The sequence below is a fragment of the Schistocerca piceifrons genome, chromosome 4 (genome assembly GCF_021461385.2).
Source record: "Schistocerca piceifrons isolate TAMUIC-IGC-003096 chromosome 4, iqSchPice1.1, whole genome shotgun sequence".
Lineage (NCBI taxonomy): Eukaryota > Metazoa > Arthropoda > Insecta > Orthoptera > Acrididae > Schistocerca > Schistocerca piceifrons.
This window is the reverse complement of record NC_060141.1, coordinates 17,935,427-17,955,216: the sequence shown is the minus strand read 5'-3', so window position 1 is coordinate 17,955,216 and position 19,790 is coordinate 17,935,427. Positions and strand designations below refer to the sequence as shown.

Here is a 19,790-nt window from a genome sequence, read left to right as displayed (position 1 = left end):
AGTGAAGCAGTTTAGCAAAATGGAATTTAATATTTCGGCCTAATCTTCAGCATACTCAGTTTTAGTAGCAGTATGATAAGTGAATGGATAGGCGGCACTGATCCATGACTGATTTAAGACACCGTCAAAACTTCTAGCAATTTCTGTTAGGTCGGTAGAAATAACTTTGCTGTTGAAGCCACTGTACGTTTCACGTATGGGTCTTCTGACCCACATGTTGCTTCGTTCAGTTTCAGTTTGGTCTACAAGGATTTGGCTACGATTAACCCCGTGGCGAGATTATTTGCTTTCGGAGCAGCTTTCTATTGCTACCGTCGAATCACGTCAAGTCTTACATATCTCTCACACATCTGATCCGCACATACATGTCGAATTCATACTTCACAATACTCTTGAATGACGTCTATTTGGAAAACTCTCATTTCAATTTTGGCCCCATTGCAATACAGCTATCACCTTAAATTCGTTTTTCAAATGCACGAGGAATGTCCAGTAAAGAATACACCATTCGTTATGTCATCCATCCGTTCATTCATCGTGTTAACTGGATCCCATCAAGGAAGAAAACCTCCAGGAATGTGTAATGAGTAAAGGCGTATGTTAACGAAAGAGAAGCCAAACATACGAACCGAAGCTGTAAATTGTATCAAGAGTGAACTACCACTTTACTGCTTAATGCTGTTTATTCTTAAGCCTGACATATTTAATCATATAAATCGGAAAGAAAACTGCTTCTTTGGAGAAAGCTTTCACTATTTATCAATTACACTAGGTACTATTAGCTGATCTTGTTTCCTGTAGGTACGTTAGTATTTACTTGATTGCGTTGTTATTTTCAAACAAAACAGCTACTGTCGTCTCTTAACACAGAAAATAGTTTACAGCACACCGCTACGAATCATCCATGCTCTATAACGAGTGCTGTCTCCTGCCGTATATTCGACAGACAATTTGTGTCCGGCAATCTAGATAGTCAGATGACTTGCTGGGAGAGTCGTTGATGAGGTGTGTTTTAGATTTTCTTTGGAACTGGTTGGGGTTCTCAGATTCCTGCTTTATGTTAGATGGGTGCTTGTTGAATACTTTTGCACTAGAGCGCTTAACTCTATTCTGCACCAAAGACAAGTTAGTGTGTTGTGATTCCGTACACCACATTTCAGCTGAAATGTTACAACATAATCGACTAAGGTGAAAAGGCATTCGGAATTAACTGTGAAAACTCGAAGATCCTTTAAAAGGCTGCTGCAAAATATGCCGTTATGTACTTTACACAAAATTCTTATTGATCGCGTCTACTGAAAAAAATATTTTCAAAATGTTCAAATGTGTGTGAAATCTTATGGGACTTAACTGCTAAGGTCATCAGTCCCTAAGCTTACACACTACTTATCCTAAACTATCTTAAGGACAAACACACACACCCATGCGCGAGGGAGGGCTCGAACCTCCGCCGGGACCAGCCGCACAGTCCATGACTGCAGCGCCTCAGACCGCTCGGCTAATCCGGCGCGGAAAAAAAAAAAAAAAAATCACTTTGGGTGCAAAGCCCCAGAAGATAATTCTATGACACAACAAGCAGTGGAAACATGAAAAAGAGACCAATAGTCTTTTTTATGTCAACACAACAAGAGATACTTCTAAGGGTATAACACGCTGAAATTAGCACGTTTAGTTTAGTTATTTGTTGACTCCATTTTAACTCTACATCCAACAGGACAACAAGCAATTTTCACACGGCGTTTAGAAGACGGGCACTAATATCTACGACTGGTGCTATCATAATATTTTTGCTTGTCTGAAATCGTATAAAGGAGTTTTTATGAGCTTAAGATTTAAACTAAGTTTAGCCACAATCTGCTACGTCAGGTAAGGCTGAGTCTTGCACACTTGCCAAATGCGCTTGCGTCACCAGCAAATTTTTTTTTAATTTGGGAACTACCCTTCATTAACTTAGCTTGCCCTTTTCTCACATGATACACTGCGAACTATGGATGAAGGGCAACAGGCAGATTCCATATTTCTAGATTTCCGGAAAGCGTTTGTCACGGTGGCACATTGCAGGCTGTTAACAAACGTACGAGCATATGGAATAAGTTGACAGATAAGTTGGTAGCTCATAGACTGTTTACGTTATAGAAGCCAGTATGTTGTCCTCGACGGCGAGTCATCATCAGAGATAAGGGTACCGTCTGGAGAGCCTCTGTACACACATCTGATTTGGCGCACAGGGTGGCATCAGTCTGCAGTTGTTTGCAGACGACACTGTATTGTACGGTAAGGTGTAGAAGTTGAGCAACTGTAGGAGGATATAAGATGACTTAGACGAAATTTCTAGTTGATGAGATGAATAACAGATAGATATAGATGTGGAAAAATGCAAGTTGATGCGGATGAGTGGGGGGATCAAAACCTGTGATGTTCCGACACAGCATTAGTAGTGTCCTGTTTGACACACTCGCGTCGTTTAAATGTCTGGGCGTAACGTTGCAAAGCAATACGATATGAAAGGAGCATATGAGGACCGTGGTAGACAAGGTGAATGGTCGACTTCGGTTTATTGGAAGATTTTCGGAAATGTGTGGTCCATCTGTAAAGGAGACTGCACATAGGACGCTAGTGCGATATATTCTTGAGTACTGCCTGAGTGTGATCCGTACTAGGTCGGATTAAAGGAAAACATCGAAGGAGTTCTAATCAAGAACAGGTACCAACATAAGTAACTTAGAAGTAGATATTCTCGGCATAGTGAAGCAGCTTGAGTTGCCTATTAAAAGCAAGTCTTCCCGTACAGACTGTGTATCAATCAGGTTCCTTTCAGAGTATGCTGATGCAAGAACTAGATACTTAACAATCATGTACAACCGCTCGCTCGACGAAAGATCCTTAACCAAAGACTGGAAAGTTGCACGGGTCACACCAATATTCAAGAAAGGTAGTAGGAGTAATCCACCAAATTACAGGCCCGTATCATTGACATCCGTATTGCAGCAGGAGTTTAGAACATATATCGTGTTCGAACATTATGAATTACCTCGAAGAAAATGGTCTGTTGACACACAGTCAACACGGATTTAGCAAATATCGTTCTTGTGAAACAGAACTAGTTCTTTACTCACAAGGAGTATAGATTGCTGTTGGCAAAATTGATTCCGTATTTCTAGATTTCGAGAAGACTTTTGACACTGTAGCTCACAAGCGGTTTGTGGGCAGATTGCGTGCTTATGGAATATCGTCTCACTTATGCGACTGGATTCGTTATTTCCTGTCAGAGAGGTCACGATAAGTCGCGAGTAAAACGGAGGTGATTTCTGGCGTTCGCCAAGGGTGGTGTTTCAGGCCGTCTGCTGTTCCTCATCTACAGGTTGCTTCCGTGAGAGCGTGTAAAAATGTAACAGGACATAGAGAATGCTCCATAGAACAATTGTTTGTTGTTGTGGTCTTCAGTCCTGAGACTGGTTTGATGCAGCTCTCCATGTTACTCTATCCTGTGCAAGCTTCTTCATCTCCCAGTACCTACTGCAACCTACATTTCCTTGCCATTGCCAGCCTACGTTTTATATCCTCTCTGCTTCGACCATCATCAGTTATTTTACTCCCTAAACAGCAAAACTCCTTTACTACTTTAAGTGTCTCATTTCCTAAACTAATTCCCTCAGCATCACTCGATTTAATTTGACTACATTCCATTATCCTCGTTTTGCCCTTGTTGATGTTCATCTTATAACCTCCTTTCAAGACACTGTCCATTCCGTTCAACTGCTCTTCCAAGTCCTTTGCTGTCTCTGACAGAATTACAATGTCATCGGTGAACCTAAAAGTTTTTACTTCTTCTCCATGAATTTTAATACCTACTCCGAATTTTTCTTTTGCTTCCTTTACTGCTTGCTCAATATGCAGATTGAATAACATCGGGGAGAGGCTACAACCCTGTCTCACTCCTTTCCCAACCACTGCTTCCCTTTCATGCCCCTCCACTCTTATAACTGCCATCTGGTTTCTGTACAAATTGTAAATAGCCTTTCGCTCCCCGTATTTTACCCCTACCACCTTCAGAATTTGAAAGAGAGTATTCCAGTTAACATTGTCAAAAGCTTTCTCTAAGTCTACAAATGCTAGAAACGTAGGTTTGCCTTTTCTTAATCTTTCTTCTAAGATAAGTCGTAAGCTTAGTATTTCCTCACGTGTTCCAACATTTCTACAGAATCCAAACTGATCTTCCCCGAGGTCCGCTTCTACCAGTTTTTCCATTCGTCTGTAAGAATTCGCGTTAGTATTTTGCAGCTGTGACTTATAACATCTGTCAACACCTGCTCTCTTTGGGATTGGAATTATGATATTCTTCTTGAAGTCTGAAGGTATTTCGCCTGTCTCATACATCTTGCTCACCAGATGGTAGAGTTTTGTAATGGCTGGCTCTCCCAAGGCCGTCAGTAGTTCTAATGGAATGTTGTCTACTCCCGGGGCCTTGTTTCGACTCAGGTCCTTCAGTGTTCATAGAACAATATGAGGTGGGAACTTGGAGTCGAAGAAGCCAGCTAAAGGAGATATGGAAGTAAACTTGTCTAACGCTTTGTCTAGCATTACTGTTTTCCAGCTTATTTACAACAACCACGCGTGCAAGTATACACCTACTGCGATGTTTATTTACATGTACATTCTTTATTTGCTGCTAGGAAGATGGAACTAGCTGCCAGAATTGTAGCTGCCTGTGATGGGATTCGAAACACACCAGGGGTATTTGTGAGGGTGGGCCAGGGTCCGCCAGGGTGCGCCCACGTCGTGCTTGCATTCCACTTGATGACCGCCAGTTTAAACACATTTTGTAGGATACATTACAAACGGTAAGTTAACTGTGTCAATGATGGTATTTACAGTCAACTGTAACTAACGTAAATAAAGAAGTACCCAGTAATGTGATTTTATTCCTATTATCTCCTTGAACCGACTTCTCCGATGGTTCGCTACCTCAAATTCTTAGGAGACAATTTGAGTAGCCGTCGTAGATTGGGTAAACATGATTCTATCGTTTATCGTCTAGCAAACGCATCAGAAGATCAAAACAAATTCCAAAAATGTTTAGAAAAGATATCTGTATGGTGCAAAAATTGGCAATCGACCCTAAATAACGAAACACGTGAGGTCATCCAAATGAGTGCTAAAAGGAATCCGTTAAACATCGGTTACACGATAAATCAATTAAATCTAAAGGCCGTAAATTCGACAGATACCTAGGAATTATAATTACAAACAACTTAGACTGGAAAGAATATGTAAAAAATGTTGTTGGCGAACAATGTTATTGACAGAACAGTTAGAAGACGTACAGATCTACTAAAGAGACTGCCTACGCTACCCTTGTTCGTCCTCTTTTGGAATACTGCTGCAGAGTGTGGGATCCCTACCAGATAGAATTGACGGATTACATCAAGAAAGTTCAAAGTGTAGCACGTACTATCGAGAAATAGGGGAGAGAGTGTCACGGACATGATACATGATTTGAGGTGGACTTCATTAAAAGAAGGGTGTTTCTCGTTGCGGCGGGATCTTCTCAGGAAATTTTACTCACCAAATTTCTTCTATGAACGTATAAATGTTTTGTTGACGCCGACCTACATAGGGGAAAACGATCATCATAATAAAATGAGGGAAATCACAGCTCGCACTGAAAGATATAGGTGTTAGTTTTTTCCGTGCTCTGTTTCAGAGTGAGAAAAATAGAGAATTATTGTGAAGATGGTTCAATGAACCATCTGCCGGGCTCTTAAGTGTAATTTTCAGAATATCCATGTAGATGCAGATGTAAATGTAGAATTCAGAGACTGGCTGCAAGGTTTGTTACCGGTGGGTTCGAACAACACGTTAGTGTTACGGCAATGCTTCCGGAACTCGAACTGGAGTCCCTGGAGGGAAATAGACGTCAGTTTCCAGGAACACTACAGAGAAAATTAAGACAACCCGCATTTGAAGCTGACTGCCGGTGGATCTACTGCTGCCAACATACATTGCGAGTAAAGACCACGAATATAATATACAAGAAATTAGGGGTCGTGCGCGGGCCGGAGTGGCCGTGCGGTTCTAGGCGCTGCAGTATGTTGCCGATCAACCGCTGCGGTCGCAGGTTAGAATCCTGCCTCGGGCATCGCTGTGTGTCATGCCCTTAGGTTCGTTAGGTTTAATTAGTTCTAAGTTCTAGGCGACTGATGACCTCAGAAGTTAAGTCGCTCAGAGCCATTTAGGGGTCGTGCGGAGGCAAATAGATAGCCGTTTTTCCCTCGCTCTCTTTGTGAGTGGAACTGGAAATGAAATGAGTAGTAGTGGCACTGGGTGCTCTCCGCCACGCACCGCACGATGCCTTGTCGAGTAAGTGTGTGAACGTAGACGTACAGGTAGAAGGTCATTTGTGCAGATTAAGAACGCGATTGGGCCCAACACAAATTTACACACAGGAAGAAAGAAAAGAAACGCAGCATCGTGCAGCGTCGGTGCCCAATCGCAAAGTAGTTCCTTCCTCCATACGCACAGCGTTCCCTTTCACCGCTGTATGTAAGGGTTGCGTCGCCGGCCGTTGTGGCGGAGCGGTTCTAGGCGCTTCAGTCTGGAACCGCGCGACCGCTACGGTCGCAGGTTCGAATCCTGCCTCGGGCATGGATGTGTGTGATGTCCTTAGGTTGGTTAGGTTTAAGTAGTTCCAAGTTCTAGGGGACTGATGACCTCAGATGTTGAGTCCCATAGTGCTCAGAGCCATTTGAAGCGTTTGGAGTTGCGTCTCAAGTACATCTGGTGAGTGCGGGAGGCTGCTATGGACTATAGGGTGCGGCGTCATGACTGTGCCGCCTGCAGATGGGAAAACAGAGGGAGTGAAGCCCGGTGCCGCAACACAGCCTACTCGTCTCGCAAAGAACCTTTCTCCTGACATCCCCCCATCCAGTGGAAAGATCACCATTAAAAGTGTCCCTTGCTCTCACTCCATGATACACCATGGAGAGGTTTGGAGTTTATCCCAGCACATTCGAGCATAATCTTGTGATAAGGAACTTTATACCAACAAGTCGCTTTCCTTTGCTGGCCAAATAGGGCAAGGTTGCTATCGATGGGTCAGTTCGATTTCTCTGTGGATACTGACAAGAGGTGCATACTACCTATCATTAAGTGTGCCTCTGTTGCCCAAAGATTCGTCATCTTAGTCGCGAGTTGTTCCACGAAGACACAAAGTAACACGGAAAAAGGTAGGATTTTGCCTATGTTCTTGTAATCGACTAGTATCGGTGATTGAAACGTCGTTCTAATATGGTAATAGTGATTAAATGTATGAAGTCTTCATTGGAAAGTACTAGCAGTTCACACCATCTTGTCGTATTCACAACATTAAGTTACGTGTTGTGCACGGCGAATGAGTGTTGTTAAGCGATGGCTCGCCAGTTGCTTTCTACTCCTAGCCCTAAGTAGGCCACTGTAAAGAAAATTTAAGTAACGGTTTTTATTATATGTTTTCTAATGGTTAGTTTGTTGTGATAATAAGTCAGACGCGTTTTTTCCTTTTTTTTTTTTTTACATTCCACGGTGACATTTATACTTCTAGCCACCTTGCTTTCGGATGTATATTGTTGTACTTCAGATTCCAGAAGAAATCTCCCAAAATAAAAAAAATGAAATGTATTGACACTTATTTAGATTTGTGTAGTATTCAACAGGGGTTACAGTATAGCCCATTCACGGAAACTGCCTGGCCCAGTGAAGGAAACCAATCGCCTTTATTATTCCGATGTTCTTATTTTTCTAGTATTTCATTAACGGTGAATATTTGTGGCTTATGTATCTGCAATAGCTAAATGAAAAAGACGAGGTTGAAGCTGCTCTGAAAATAATTTGTTTATTACGATATCCGAGGATTTTATTTCACATTTTCTTCAGGTGTCCAATTGATAGCAACCTTCGGCTACTGGTGGTAAGAAGTTCCTCGACCGGCAAGACTAGAATCACGTACCTCAGAGTCGAGAGTCCCGCACGCGCGTGTCTTAGTGGCCTCGGCTGTGGGGTTGGTATCTAAATAAACTACATACATGATTTTTGCTGTTTGAGATTTAAAATTTTGTGCCAAAATTCGAGCACTTGAGGTAAACAGACTGTTGTAAACCCCAGAACCAATCCAGGCACGAGCAGTTTAGCTATTAACTGAGAAAAAGGAAAAGTAATCCATTTAGGATAACAAAACTCAGATCACAGATTTCATGAACGCTAATTCATACCATCCGATGTTAATTACGAATAAAGCAGGACCAGCTTTGAGGGTATGGGTAATACGGGATAATGTAACTACAACAGTTCATACTATAAAGTCTGTAATTTAAATGCGAACAGTATTGTTAAGAATATGAATCGAGATGCATGAATGTTATTGGCCACTCATTTCATAGTTCCTGTAACACGTTTGTACTGGAACTCGAGGTCTTCTTGTTCCAGGAAGACCGTTTCTATTCAGAGACAGACCATAAGATCCCTTCAGAAAAAATCTCAATACTTCTTTCCCTGCAAGTCTCACAGATTTGGCTGTAAATGTCCGATGCTGTGACATTTCGCTCGGTCGAAACTTGTATCTCTGTCCCTATCCTGATTTCCGCGACTATTTTCATTATTCTCGCCTTTATTAAAACTAGTCACCATTCGTAGACATATCGCAACTAGTCGAGAACGGCGTGTATCAAAGACAAACAACAACCTGTGCGCGCTGCTTGTACAGTACGGTGTCCGCGCCGGTGCATTCTCGGGCTTAATTGGCCTGATTTAGTTTTCACATGTCTCACTTTACGAGTAACAGACGAATACTCGTTCCCCCTGTAAAGGCAAACTTAGCTGGGAATGCTTTTTGCTGTCGAAATATGTGCACAATCAGATAACTCCACCGAGACCTACGAGAAAGATTTACTCGATAGGATGACACTTCACACCTCACAGTTTCTAATGAAAGTCAGAATTTTATCAACGCTTAGTAAACGCAGGTGAAAGCTTATCGTTGTTAACTTATGTAGGAGAACGAATTTAGATGTGTGTGCGCTAGCCTCCTGTTATGATCCTCGATGGCACTATTGAGTAACTCGTAAATGTCACTCTAACCTTTAGACCGCTACATCTGCAGGTCTTTAGGAAAGGTACTGTCTGACAAATCACCTTCAGTCAACGGGTCGTTGCCAGGGAAATAACTTCAGTCAGATGCTATCACAGTCGACTGCAATTCTGCTCCGTGCTAGATATCGATGTCGTTAGCGACAGGAATCACTTCAGACTTGTAGAGACTGCTACAGACTGACAGAAGTTGCACAACCCAACGGTGCATTGAATGAATCACACGAGGGATATGTTGCTAATTATATGAGCAACAATAGCGGTAATTTCCACGTACCTCCAACGATACGTGTTCTGAAATCATCCGTAACATCGATTTTTAGAAGTGATGCTGTTCCTTCCACTAACTGTTTATGGGTATGATTCTGTAACGCAGTAAGTAGTTTCTTCGCTTCCACGAGTCATATTTTTCGACGGTCTGATATATTATTCCAGAATATAAAGATACTCAATTTTACAACTAAAATCATCAATTTAGCCTATAAGTTACTATTACAGTTTACATTTATAATTATTATTTCCATTGCACGTTTCAGAATATAACTCCTCCATCCTTGTGTGCAATTATGTTATTTAATAAGGCATGGGTGTATTCTGTATCACATTTTCTCGAAACTTGTGGCACTGTCTGGTATAGGAAGGCAAAAAAGAAACGTTATTTTAGGTTTTTATCGCTTTGCAAATGACGTACTCTCAGAACACGCATGCCTTATTAATTGGCATAAATCTACCTCATAACGGAGGTGCAACATCCGAAGGACTCAGTGGAAATAATAGTATATGTAGACGGTTACAGCGACTTGTAATTTCAGTAGATACACATAACAGTCGGGGCCAATCCTAACATAAGATGTCCGCATTTAACCTAAGTAACGTTATAGATTAAAATGTTGTCTTAATTGTAACAATTCAATACATTACTTAAAGGAACGTGTGTGTGAGTGAAAATCGTTTTAATTAAGGCAAAGCTGTCACGTTTCGGAGTTGGCGTATGAGGTCCTTAAAAAATCTACCATCAGTTTAAGTGAACATGAGAAGAGGTTTCTGTATGGATGTTTTAGATGCTGAGCCGCACTAATGCCTAATCCTTTGATTAGCATTATCTTCTTCACTTCCAGTCATCAGGCTAACCGCCTATCCGTATTCAAAGGTTGCTGATGAACACACCTCGTCTTGGGTTTACCAGAGTTCCTTCTCCTTCAACATCTGCTTCGTCATTCTTTTATGCAGCAGAGACATCACAGACAATAGATTCGTAGGACTTCATTTTTGTCGCTTTTCCGCCTCCTTTCCTTAAGGTTATATTAATAATGCCACATACATACACTGAAACTGATGAAGCTTGTTGTTTATATCTCTATTACTCTGGTAACTTATTTGATTTCCTATGTAATTAAAACTATTCACTTTTTAAATTATTTTAGACTATGGGAAATCCAAGGTGGAATGTAACAATATTATGAGAAGGAAAGTTGCTACTCACCATATAGCGGTGATGCTGAGTCGCAGCAGCTCGTGGTCGTGCGGTAGCGTTCTCGCTTCCCACGCCCGGGTTCCCGGGTTCGATTCCCGGCGGGGTCAGGGATTTTCCCTGCCTCGTGATGACTGGGTGTTGTGTGATGTCCTTAGGTTAGTTAGGTTTAAGTAGTTCTAAGTTCTAGGGGACTGATGACCACAGAAGTTAAGTCCCATAGTGCTCAGAGCCGTTTGAGCCGTTTGCTGCTGAGTCGCAGATAGGCACAACAAAAAGATTTTCACACTTAAAGCTTTCGGTCAATGGCATTTGTCAACAATGTGTGCCTATTGTTGACCAAGGCCTTTGGGCGAATGCTGTAAATGTGAAAATCTTTTGTTGTGCCTATCTGCGACTCAGCATCTCCGCTATATGGTGAGTAGCAACTTTCCTTCTCATAATATTCCTTTAAATTATTTTGTTATTGATAACAATTTTTCAACTGTCTGTCAGAGTTATCCCACTATAATAATTAAAGTTATTTTTAATTTTTATTGATTTATTTATTTTGATTTAAACTAAATTTCATTTACTGTAACTTTCACTCAGATTATTTAATTTAGGTGTATATTGTAATAAATTTTGAATTGCTGTAATAATTTCATTTCTGCTGCACTTTGATTTCTGTCGATTGTTTCGACGCTAATCCTTATAAGACGTAGTTAGTTGTGCTTTTGTGTACCACTTTTTAGACGTGATATCTGAGACTGTCTCGGCGCATTTTATTGAGTTAGCCTCCAGGTGTTGTGCTTAGTTGTAGTTTCCATTTGGTAATATTTCGACTACCGACATAGCCACCTTTAAATTTGTAAATTTTGCTGTTACGTGTTTTCGCTGCGTGGACTCTAACAGGATAAAAACTGTCAGATGATTATTCAACTGGCGTTTTTTTATGTTTCATGTTGTTAAGCAGTTATGTAAGTGGGAGTAGGCGTATTGCACTTACATCTTTTCCCCCACCACATCCCTCTTAAAGTCCAAAAGGATAGCACTACAGTGGCATGTATAGAGCAGCAAACGGCTAACCCGGACGTTAACCCCAGTTTTTGTTTATGCAACAGGTTCCTGGGACAACAATAATGTTACTTTCACTATTACAGACAGTTATCGATCGAATTTAATAAAATAAAATACTGTCATAATCTACTCATTAATTTATGTTAAACGTTTAATAGAGTCAGTGAAGAATTACTGGTAGAAAGATTGTGTATGTTACGAGACAGCCTAACTCAAGGCGACCAAATTACCTCGACTACATTCGTCCAGTATTTGAGAATGAGACCCCTTAACCATATCCAACAAACTTGACACATAATTTCAAAGCCTTACAAATCATTTTCTCGCATATACCACCCAAAAAGTGATGAAACGGGAAAAAAATATCACTTAATAGATTTTCGCTGTTCGTAGAGTAAGCTGCAGCATCAGGCGTAACGTTTCGGTGCTTCTTTACCACTAACTCTATCCGCAGCAAATTTTGTAGACAATATACACATACGCCACTGAATGTACCTACAAACGTGTAGTGTACCACACATAGTTCGGGAGAATTACGCTTTATACGAGGCGCGTTCAGTAAGTAATGCGACAATTTTTTTCTGAAAGCAGGTTGGCTTTATTCGGGACTGCAATACGCCATATTATTCTCCACTCTTTTGGCTAAAACACGCAAGTTTTCAACATAATCTCCGTTAAATGTGACGGCCTTACGCCACCTTACTGGGAGGACCTGTGTGTCCGCATCATATGGTCGATATGGGAGCCAACGTCTTGCAGCATTAACATCCTCCCCGTCACCCACGTATTACTTCTTGCGGGTGCGAGATCCGGGCTGGAGGGTGGATGACGAAGAACTGTCCAATTAACTCTTGTGAGCTCCTCCCTGGTGTGCAGACTTGTGTGACGCCTTGCATTGTTACGGAGAAGGAAACGTTCGTGGCGACGATCACCTCGAATGAGAGTGTCCGTACGTTCCAACGCAGCTGCGTGCGGCGTGCCGACACGCGGCAGGTCGCACAGGTTCGCACGACCTTGTAGCGATGATGACGCGCCTCGGCCAGCGACTCACCGTGCCTTTCTTCACTGTTAGTTTTATCCAAAAATTTTGAGAAAGTAATGTATTCAAGAGTAGCTTCACATATCTGTAAAAATGAAGTACTAACAAAATGTCAGTTTGGTTTCCAGAAAGGTTTTTCAACAGAAAATGCCATATATGCTCTCACCAATCAAATTTTGAATGATCAGAATAACCGAACACCTCCCATTGGGATTTTTTGTGATCTCTTAAAGGCTTTTGATTGTGTAAATCATGAAATTCTGCTAGAAAAGCTCAAGTATTGTGGCATGAGTGGGACAGTGCACAAATGGTTTAATTCGTATGTAACTGGAAGAGTGCAGAAAGTTGAAATAAGCAGTTCTCATAATATGCAAAGATCAGCACATTCCTCAAACTGGGGAACTATCAAGAATGGGGTTCCACAAGGGTCGGTCTTGGGTCCTTTGTTGTTCTTAATATATATTAATGACTTGTCATTCTATATTCATGAAGAGGCAAAGTTAGTTCTCTTTGCTGATAATACAAGTGGAGTAATCATACCTGACAAACAAGAATTAACTGATTAAATTGTCAATAATATCTTTCAGAAAATTACTAAGTGGTTCCTTGTAAATGGACTCTCACTGAATTTTGATGAGACACAGTACATACAGTTCCGTACAGTAAATGGTATGACGCCATTAATAAATATAGACCTTAATCAGAAGCATATAGCTAAGGTAGAATATTAAAAAATTTTTAGGTGTGTCCATTGATGAGAGATTAAATTGGAAGAAACACATTGATGATCTGCTGAAACGTTTGAGTTCAGCTACTTATGCAATAAGGGTCATTGCAAATTTTGCTGATAAACATCTTAGTAAATTAGCTTACTACGCCTATTTTCACTCATTGCTTGCATATGGCATCATATTTTGGGGTAATTCATCACTGAGGAATAAAGTATTTATTGCACAAAAGCGTGTAATCAGAATAATAGCTCGAGTCCACCCAAGATCATCCTGCAGACATTTATTTAAGTATCTAGGGATATTCGCAGTAGCTTCTCAGTATATATACTCTCTTATGAAATTTGTTATTAACAACCAAACCCAATTCAAAAGTAATAGCAGTGTGCATAACCACAATACTAGGAGAAAGGATGATCTTCACTATTCAAGATTAAATCTAACTTTGGCACAGAAAGGGGTGAATTATACTGCCACTAAAGCCTTTGGTCACTTACCAAATAGTATCAAAAGTCTGACAGATAACCAACAAGTATTTAAGAAGAAATTAAAAGAATTTCTGAATGACAACTCCTTCTACTCCATAGAGGAATTTTTAGATATAAATTAAGAAAAAAAGAAAAAACCATAAAAAAATTATAAAAAATTAAAAAAAAAACAAAAAATGTTACATTAACTTAATTATGTTGTTAAATTAACTTAAGTATGTCATGTACTGGAAAATTTGACTCGTTCCACATCATTACGACATATCGTATTCACGATCCATGGAACTAGTATTAATCTAATCTAATCTGACAAGTTTCCGGAGACATTCTACGAGCGCCTATGCATATCTGCAACGATCTGCTTTTCTACCCCCCCTCCCCCCCCCCCCCAAAAAAAAAAACTCTGTGACATTTATCTGCTTGTAATGCACCTCCATTACAGACGCCATTTTGAAGGCTACATATAGCTCCGCCACCTGTCGGTACCTCATGAAACTATACGTGCTGATGCAAGAGCAAGAGCTTCCACATTTTTTCCAACCGAAATTGGCCGCAAAGAAGAGTGTTAGTTATACAACACCCCACGTACATGGGGGCTGATATTCTTTAAAGAGCCGCGGGTAGGTTTCTACTGGCAGTAGACTGACGAATACAGCGTGCATCGACTCACCGTTGAGGAAGAGTGTAGCGGCGGCCGCGCACGTGATCAGCAGCAGCAGCAGCAGCGATGTGGAGGACGCGGAGCCGGCGGCGGTTACCATTGCGGTCGGCCTCGCTATTAGTGAACGGCCGGTTGGATTTGTTGGAGGGCGGGCGCCGGCGGCCGCTTATATAGCGGTGGCGGAGCGCGCCGGCACCAGCGCGGGGGTCCCCGGCGCACGCCGTGGGGGCGGCGGCGCGCTCATTGCTGCCCGGGCCGGCCACTTCCCCCTTTCAGGCCGGTACAGTCCCACGTGTGCGGCTAGCGAGTGGAAATACTAGCGACGCCTGTGGCGATAGCATCTCTGTCTGTGGCCGAAAGCCACGCAGGATTAGCCGAGCGGTCTGAGGCGCTGCAGTCATGGACTGTGCGGCTGGTCCCGGCGGAGGTTCGAGTCCCCCCTCGGGCATGGGTGTGTGCGTTTGTTCTTATGATAATTTAGGTTAAGTAGTGTGTAAGCTTAGGGACTGATGACCTTAGCAGTTAAGTCCCATAAGATTTCACACACACTTGAACATTTTTTTTTTTTTGTGGCCTAAAGTTTGTCGGCATTCGTACTGTTCAAATGGTTCAAATGGCTCTGAGCACTATGGGACTCAACTGCTGAGGTCATTAGTCCCCTAGAACTTAGAACTAGTTAAACCTAACTAACCTAAGGACATCACAAACATCCATGCCCGAGGCAGGATTCGAACCTGCGACCGTAGCGGTCTTGCGGTTCCAGACTGCAGCGCCTTTAACCGCACGGCCACGTCGGCCGGCTCATTCGTACTGTGTGACTGCGTAAGCTCAGTTGTTATTAGGACGAGATTTTCTACACTCTCTCCATCAAAACTTAGAAAGAAATGACTGGAACAGGAAAAAATCGTTATATTTTGCGGCCAATTTCAGTGTTATTTTTTTACCAATTTCGATGCTATTTCTTGCTATGCTTTTTTATTGCCAAATTATTTTTTCTGGAGTTCTCTGATACTTTTTGACAATTTTGATCTAATCTTTTTCTTTCCGTGTTAATTTTTGCCAATTTCAGTTTTTTTGCCACGTTTAACGTTTTTTTATTACCAAATAATTTTTTCCGAGCTTCACTATTACTTTCTTCCAATTGTGATCTAATTACTGTTTTTCTCCGTTAATTTCACCCAATTTCTGTGTTTTTCGGAAAATTCATTGGTTTTTAATTGCCAAATTATTTTTTCCGGGTTTCACTTTTACTTTTTGCCAATTGTGATCTACTGTTTTTTCTTTCTGTGTTATTTTTTGCTAATTTTGGTTTTGTTTTGGAGTCACATGGAAGTTCGTTAAGCGGGAAATGAACTATCATTTAAAAATTCCACACGAACCTCATCCCGGAGGAAACATAAGGCGTAATGCAATATCAGTATCCACTAACTACACTATTGACCATTAAAATTGCTACACCAAGCAGAAATGCAGATGATAAACGGGTATTCTTTGGACAAATATTTTATACTACAACTGACATGTGGTTACATTTTCACGCAGTTTGGGTGCATAGATCCTGAGAAATCAGTACCCAGAACAACCACCTCTGGCCGTAATAACGGCCTTGATACGCCTGGGCATTGGGTCAAACAGAGCTTGGATGGCGTATACAGATACAGCTGCCCATGCAGCTTCAACACGATACCACAGTTCATCAAGAGTAGTGACTGGCGTATTGTGAGGAGCCAGTTGCTCGGCCACCATTGACCAGACGTTTCCAATTGGTGAGAGATCTGGAGAATGTGCTGGCCAGGGCAGCAGTCGAACATTTTCTGTATCCAGAAAGGCCCGTACAGAACCTGCAACATGCGGTCGCGCATTATCCTGCTGAAATGTAGGGTTTCGCAGTGATCAAATGAAGGGTAGAGCCACGGGTCGTAACACATCTGAAATGTAACGTCTGCTGTTCAAAGTCAATGCGAACAAGAGGTGACCGAGATGTGTAACCAATGGCACCCCATACCATCACGCCGGGTGATACGCCAGTATGGCGATGACGAATACACGCTTCCAGTGTGCGTTCACTGCGATGTCGCCAAACACGGATGCAACCATCATGATGCTGTAAACAGAACCTGGAGTCATCCGAAAAAAATGACACTTTGCCATTCGTGCACCCAGGTTCGTCGTCGAGTACATCATCGCAGGCGCTCCTGTCTGTGATGCAGCGCCAAGGGTAACCGCAGCCATGGTCTCCGAGCTGATAGTCAGTGCTGCTGCAAACGTCGTCCAACTGTTCGTGCAGATGGTTGTTGTCTTGCAAACGTCCCCATCTGTTGACTCGGGGATCGAGATGTGGCTGCACGATCCGTTAGTCATGCGGATAAGATGCTTGTCATCTCGACTGCTAGTGATATGAGGCCGTTGGGATCCAGCACGGCGTTCCGTATTACCCTCATGAACCCACCGACTCCATATTCTGCTAACAGTCATTGGATCTCGACCAACGCGAGCAACAATGTCCCGATACGATAAACCGCAATTCCGATAGGCTACAATACGACCTTAATCAAAGTCGGAAACGTGATGGTAGGCATTTCTCCTCCTTACACGAGGCATCACAACAACGTTTCACCAGGCAACGCCCGTCAACTACTGTTTGTGTATGAGAAATCGGTTGGAAACTTTCTTCATGTCAGCACGTTGTAGGTGTCGCCACCGGCGCCAGCCCTGTGTGAATGTTCTGAAAAGCTAATCATTTGCATATCACAGCATCTTCTTCCTGTCGGTTAGGTTACGTTAGGTTAGGTTAGGTTAGTATAGTTATCAGTGATAAGATTCGATGATGAAATTGCTATCCTTAGTGAATGTGAAAAAGAATTGTAGGAGCTGGTGAATGGACTGAGTAGTCAAATCAGTACGCACTATGGACTGAGAGTAAACTTAAGAAAGGCGGAAATATTGACAAGTAGCATAAATGAAATTACTGGCATACTAAAACTGGAGACGTCGAAGTGAAGATTTCTGATAACTTGAAAGCTAATTAACACGTAACGTACGAAGCAAGGAGGACATAAAAAGCAGACTAATGCAGGCAAAGAGGGAATTACTGGCCCAAGTAAATATACTATTATCCAACATCTGTCTGAATTTCAAGAGGAAAATCCTGAGAACATACATTTCGAGGACAGCGTTGTGCTGTACAGAATCATGGGCTGCGGCAAAATCGCAAAAGAAGAGAACGTGCTTTTGGGTTATGGTGCTATGGAAGAATACTGAAAATTAGGTGCACTGATAGGATAAGGAATGGATTATTCGAAGATTGGCGAACATGTAAAAAACATTGGTAAGAAGAAGGGATAGGACTATACGGGATGTATTAAGACACTAAGAAACAGCTTGCATGGTACTGGAGGGAGGTGTAGAGGGTAAAGAGTGTAGAAGGAGTCAGTGATCGTTACCTCTTGTCGACCCCTGTTCACGAATCTGGGTATTTTGACATTGGCCCCTCAATATATGTATTCCTTACTGTCATTTCTTGTTAACAATATTAGCTTATTCCCAAGAATAAGCAGCTTTCACTCGGTTAATGTTCGGCAGAAATCAAACCTGCATTTGGATCGGACGTCCTTAATTCTTGTGCAAAAAAGTGTGCAGTATACTGCTGCATCCATTTTCAAAAAGCTACCACTCGAATTCAAAAATCTTAGCAGCAATCCACGCGCTTTCAAATCGAAACTTAAGAGTTTCCTCATGGGTCACTCCTTCCATTCTGTAGAGGAGTTCCTTGAAAAATTAAGCTGATTCTTATTGTATTGTTGATTGTGTTTACTTGAACTTATGGATTGACTTTTTTCGGGTTCATAAGCATTTATTTTTAACTGTTATTACTTTTATGTTGTAATTTTATGTACTCACACGTTCCATGACCTTGGAGATTTGCTCCTCAATTTGGTCCTATGGAACTTGACGTGTAAATAAATAAATATCCAATAAATAATTGAGTAAGTTTGTGGGAGTGGTACTTTGCAATGAAGAGACTGGCGCAATAGAGGAATTAGTGGCGGCCCGCTTCACACAGTCAGGACACTGGCGAGAAATAAAAAAAGAAATGTTCAGTTTGTTAGATGTTCACCCTTACTTATCTAACGATGGAGCTGTTCCCTAGTACGGCTTCGGAACCGAGAAGACTCATCCACGACAAGCGCCGGCTACCTGTGTATCCTATTATGGGCGCGAAGAAGCAGGAACGGCAACCACATCCGAACCATGTACTTCCTCGTTGCGGTGACCGGGAGGCTCGTATCGTCGAGTACAGCTCGCAGGTTGATTCGTGAAGGGGCTGCGTGCGCCACGGGACCAGCAGCATGTGGAAAGCTCAGCGATAGTCGCAGGAAGAATCTTTGTCAGCACTCACTGGACCGTTCTCTTCACGGATGAACTCTTATTTCACGTCATAAGTTCTTGAATTGGGAAAGACGACGCAACTATTCTTCATCATCCAGTAAAAGTTCGTGAACGGGGTAAATTTCGCCCTATTAGGTGTAAAGACTTCAGTACACGGGACTCGCGTCGTGGACAAATAACTCGAACCTAGATAATTTGAGGACATGAAGTTGCTCTCTCGGTCTTCAGACGTTAGCCGAATAGCGTGCGTCTAGGAGGTGCGTTGCTTCTGTCGTTGGTTCTCCTAGACTGGCGTCGCTCATCGACATTTGTGGAGCGAGAAGAACATCCGGTTTCTGTAGCGGTCGGTAGTAGACCTCTGCATTCTACGTGTTCTCTTCTTGAGTGCAGACTAGTTGTACTGCATAATACAGGGGACAAGCAAAGTAATGGGAACAGTGGTAGTAATAGGATGGTTGTGTTTGACGGTTAACACTGCACGTAAGGAAGTCGCGCTGGATCGTGCGTGTTCAGGGCGGACTAGGCATCAGTGCAGGTTGCTTACGAGATGTGTACACTTTGTATCTGCATTCAGAGGCCGAGGTCAACGTCCAGTGAAAAGCCTAACACAGTTCCAAATAGGGCAGACTGCGGTGGCCCGATTAGCTGGAGCATCAGTAACCAAGACAGCCAACTTATTGAACGTTTCGAGAGCAACTGTTTCAACGGTCATGACAGCTTACACAAAACATGGAAAGACATCACCGTGTGACCGAAATAATGGTTTCAGATCAAAACTAAATAACAGAGATCGTTCGTTAACACGAATTGTGTCAAAACAACACAGAACTACGGC

At 42.2% G+C, this 19,790-nt stretch overlaps 1 protein-coding gene across 1 annotated transcript in view; it reads right to left on the bottom strand.

Moving 5' to 3' along the window:
* LOC124795551 (serine protease persephone-like) overlaps window positions 1-14,666 on the bottom strand; it is a 40,405-nt gene extending 25,739 nt beyond the window's left edge. Inside the window, exon 1 of the mRNA XM_047259624.1 lies at window positions 14,576-14,666. Coding sequence (XP_047115580.1) covers window positions 14,576-14,666 — 91 coding nt within the window. The remainder of the gene's footprint in view (window positions 1-14,575) is intronic.
* Between the last annotated feature and the right edge of the window lie 5,124 nt (window positions 14,667-19,790).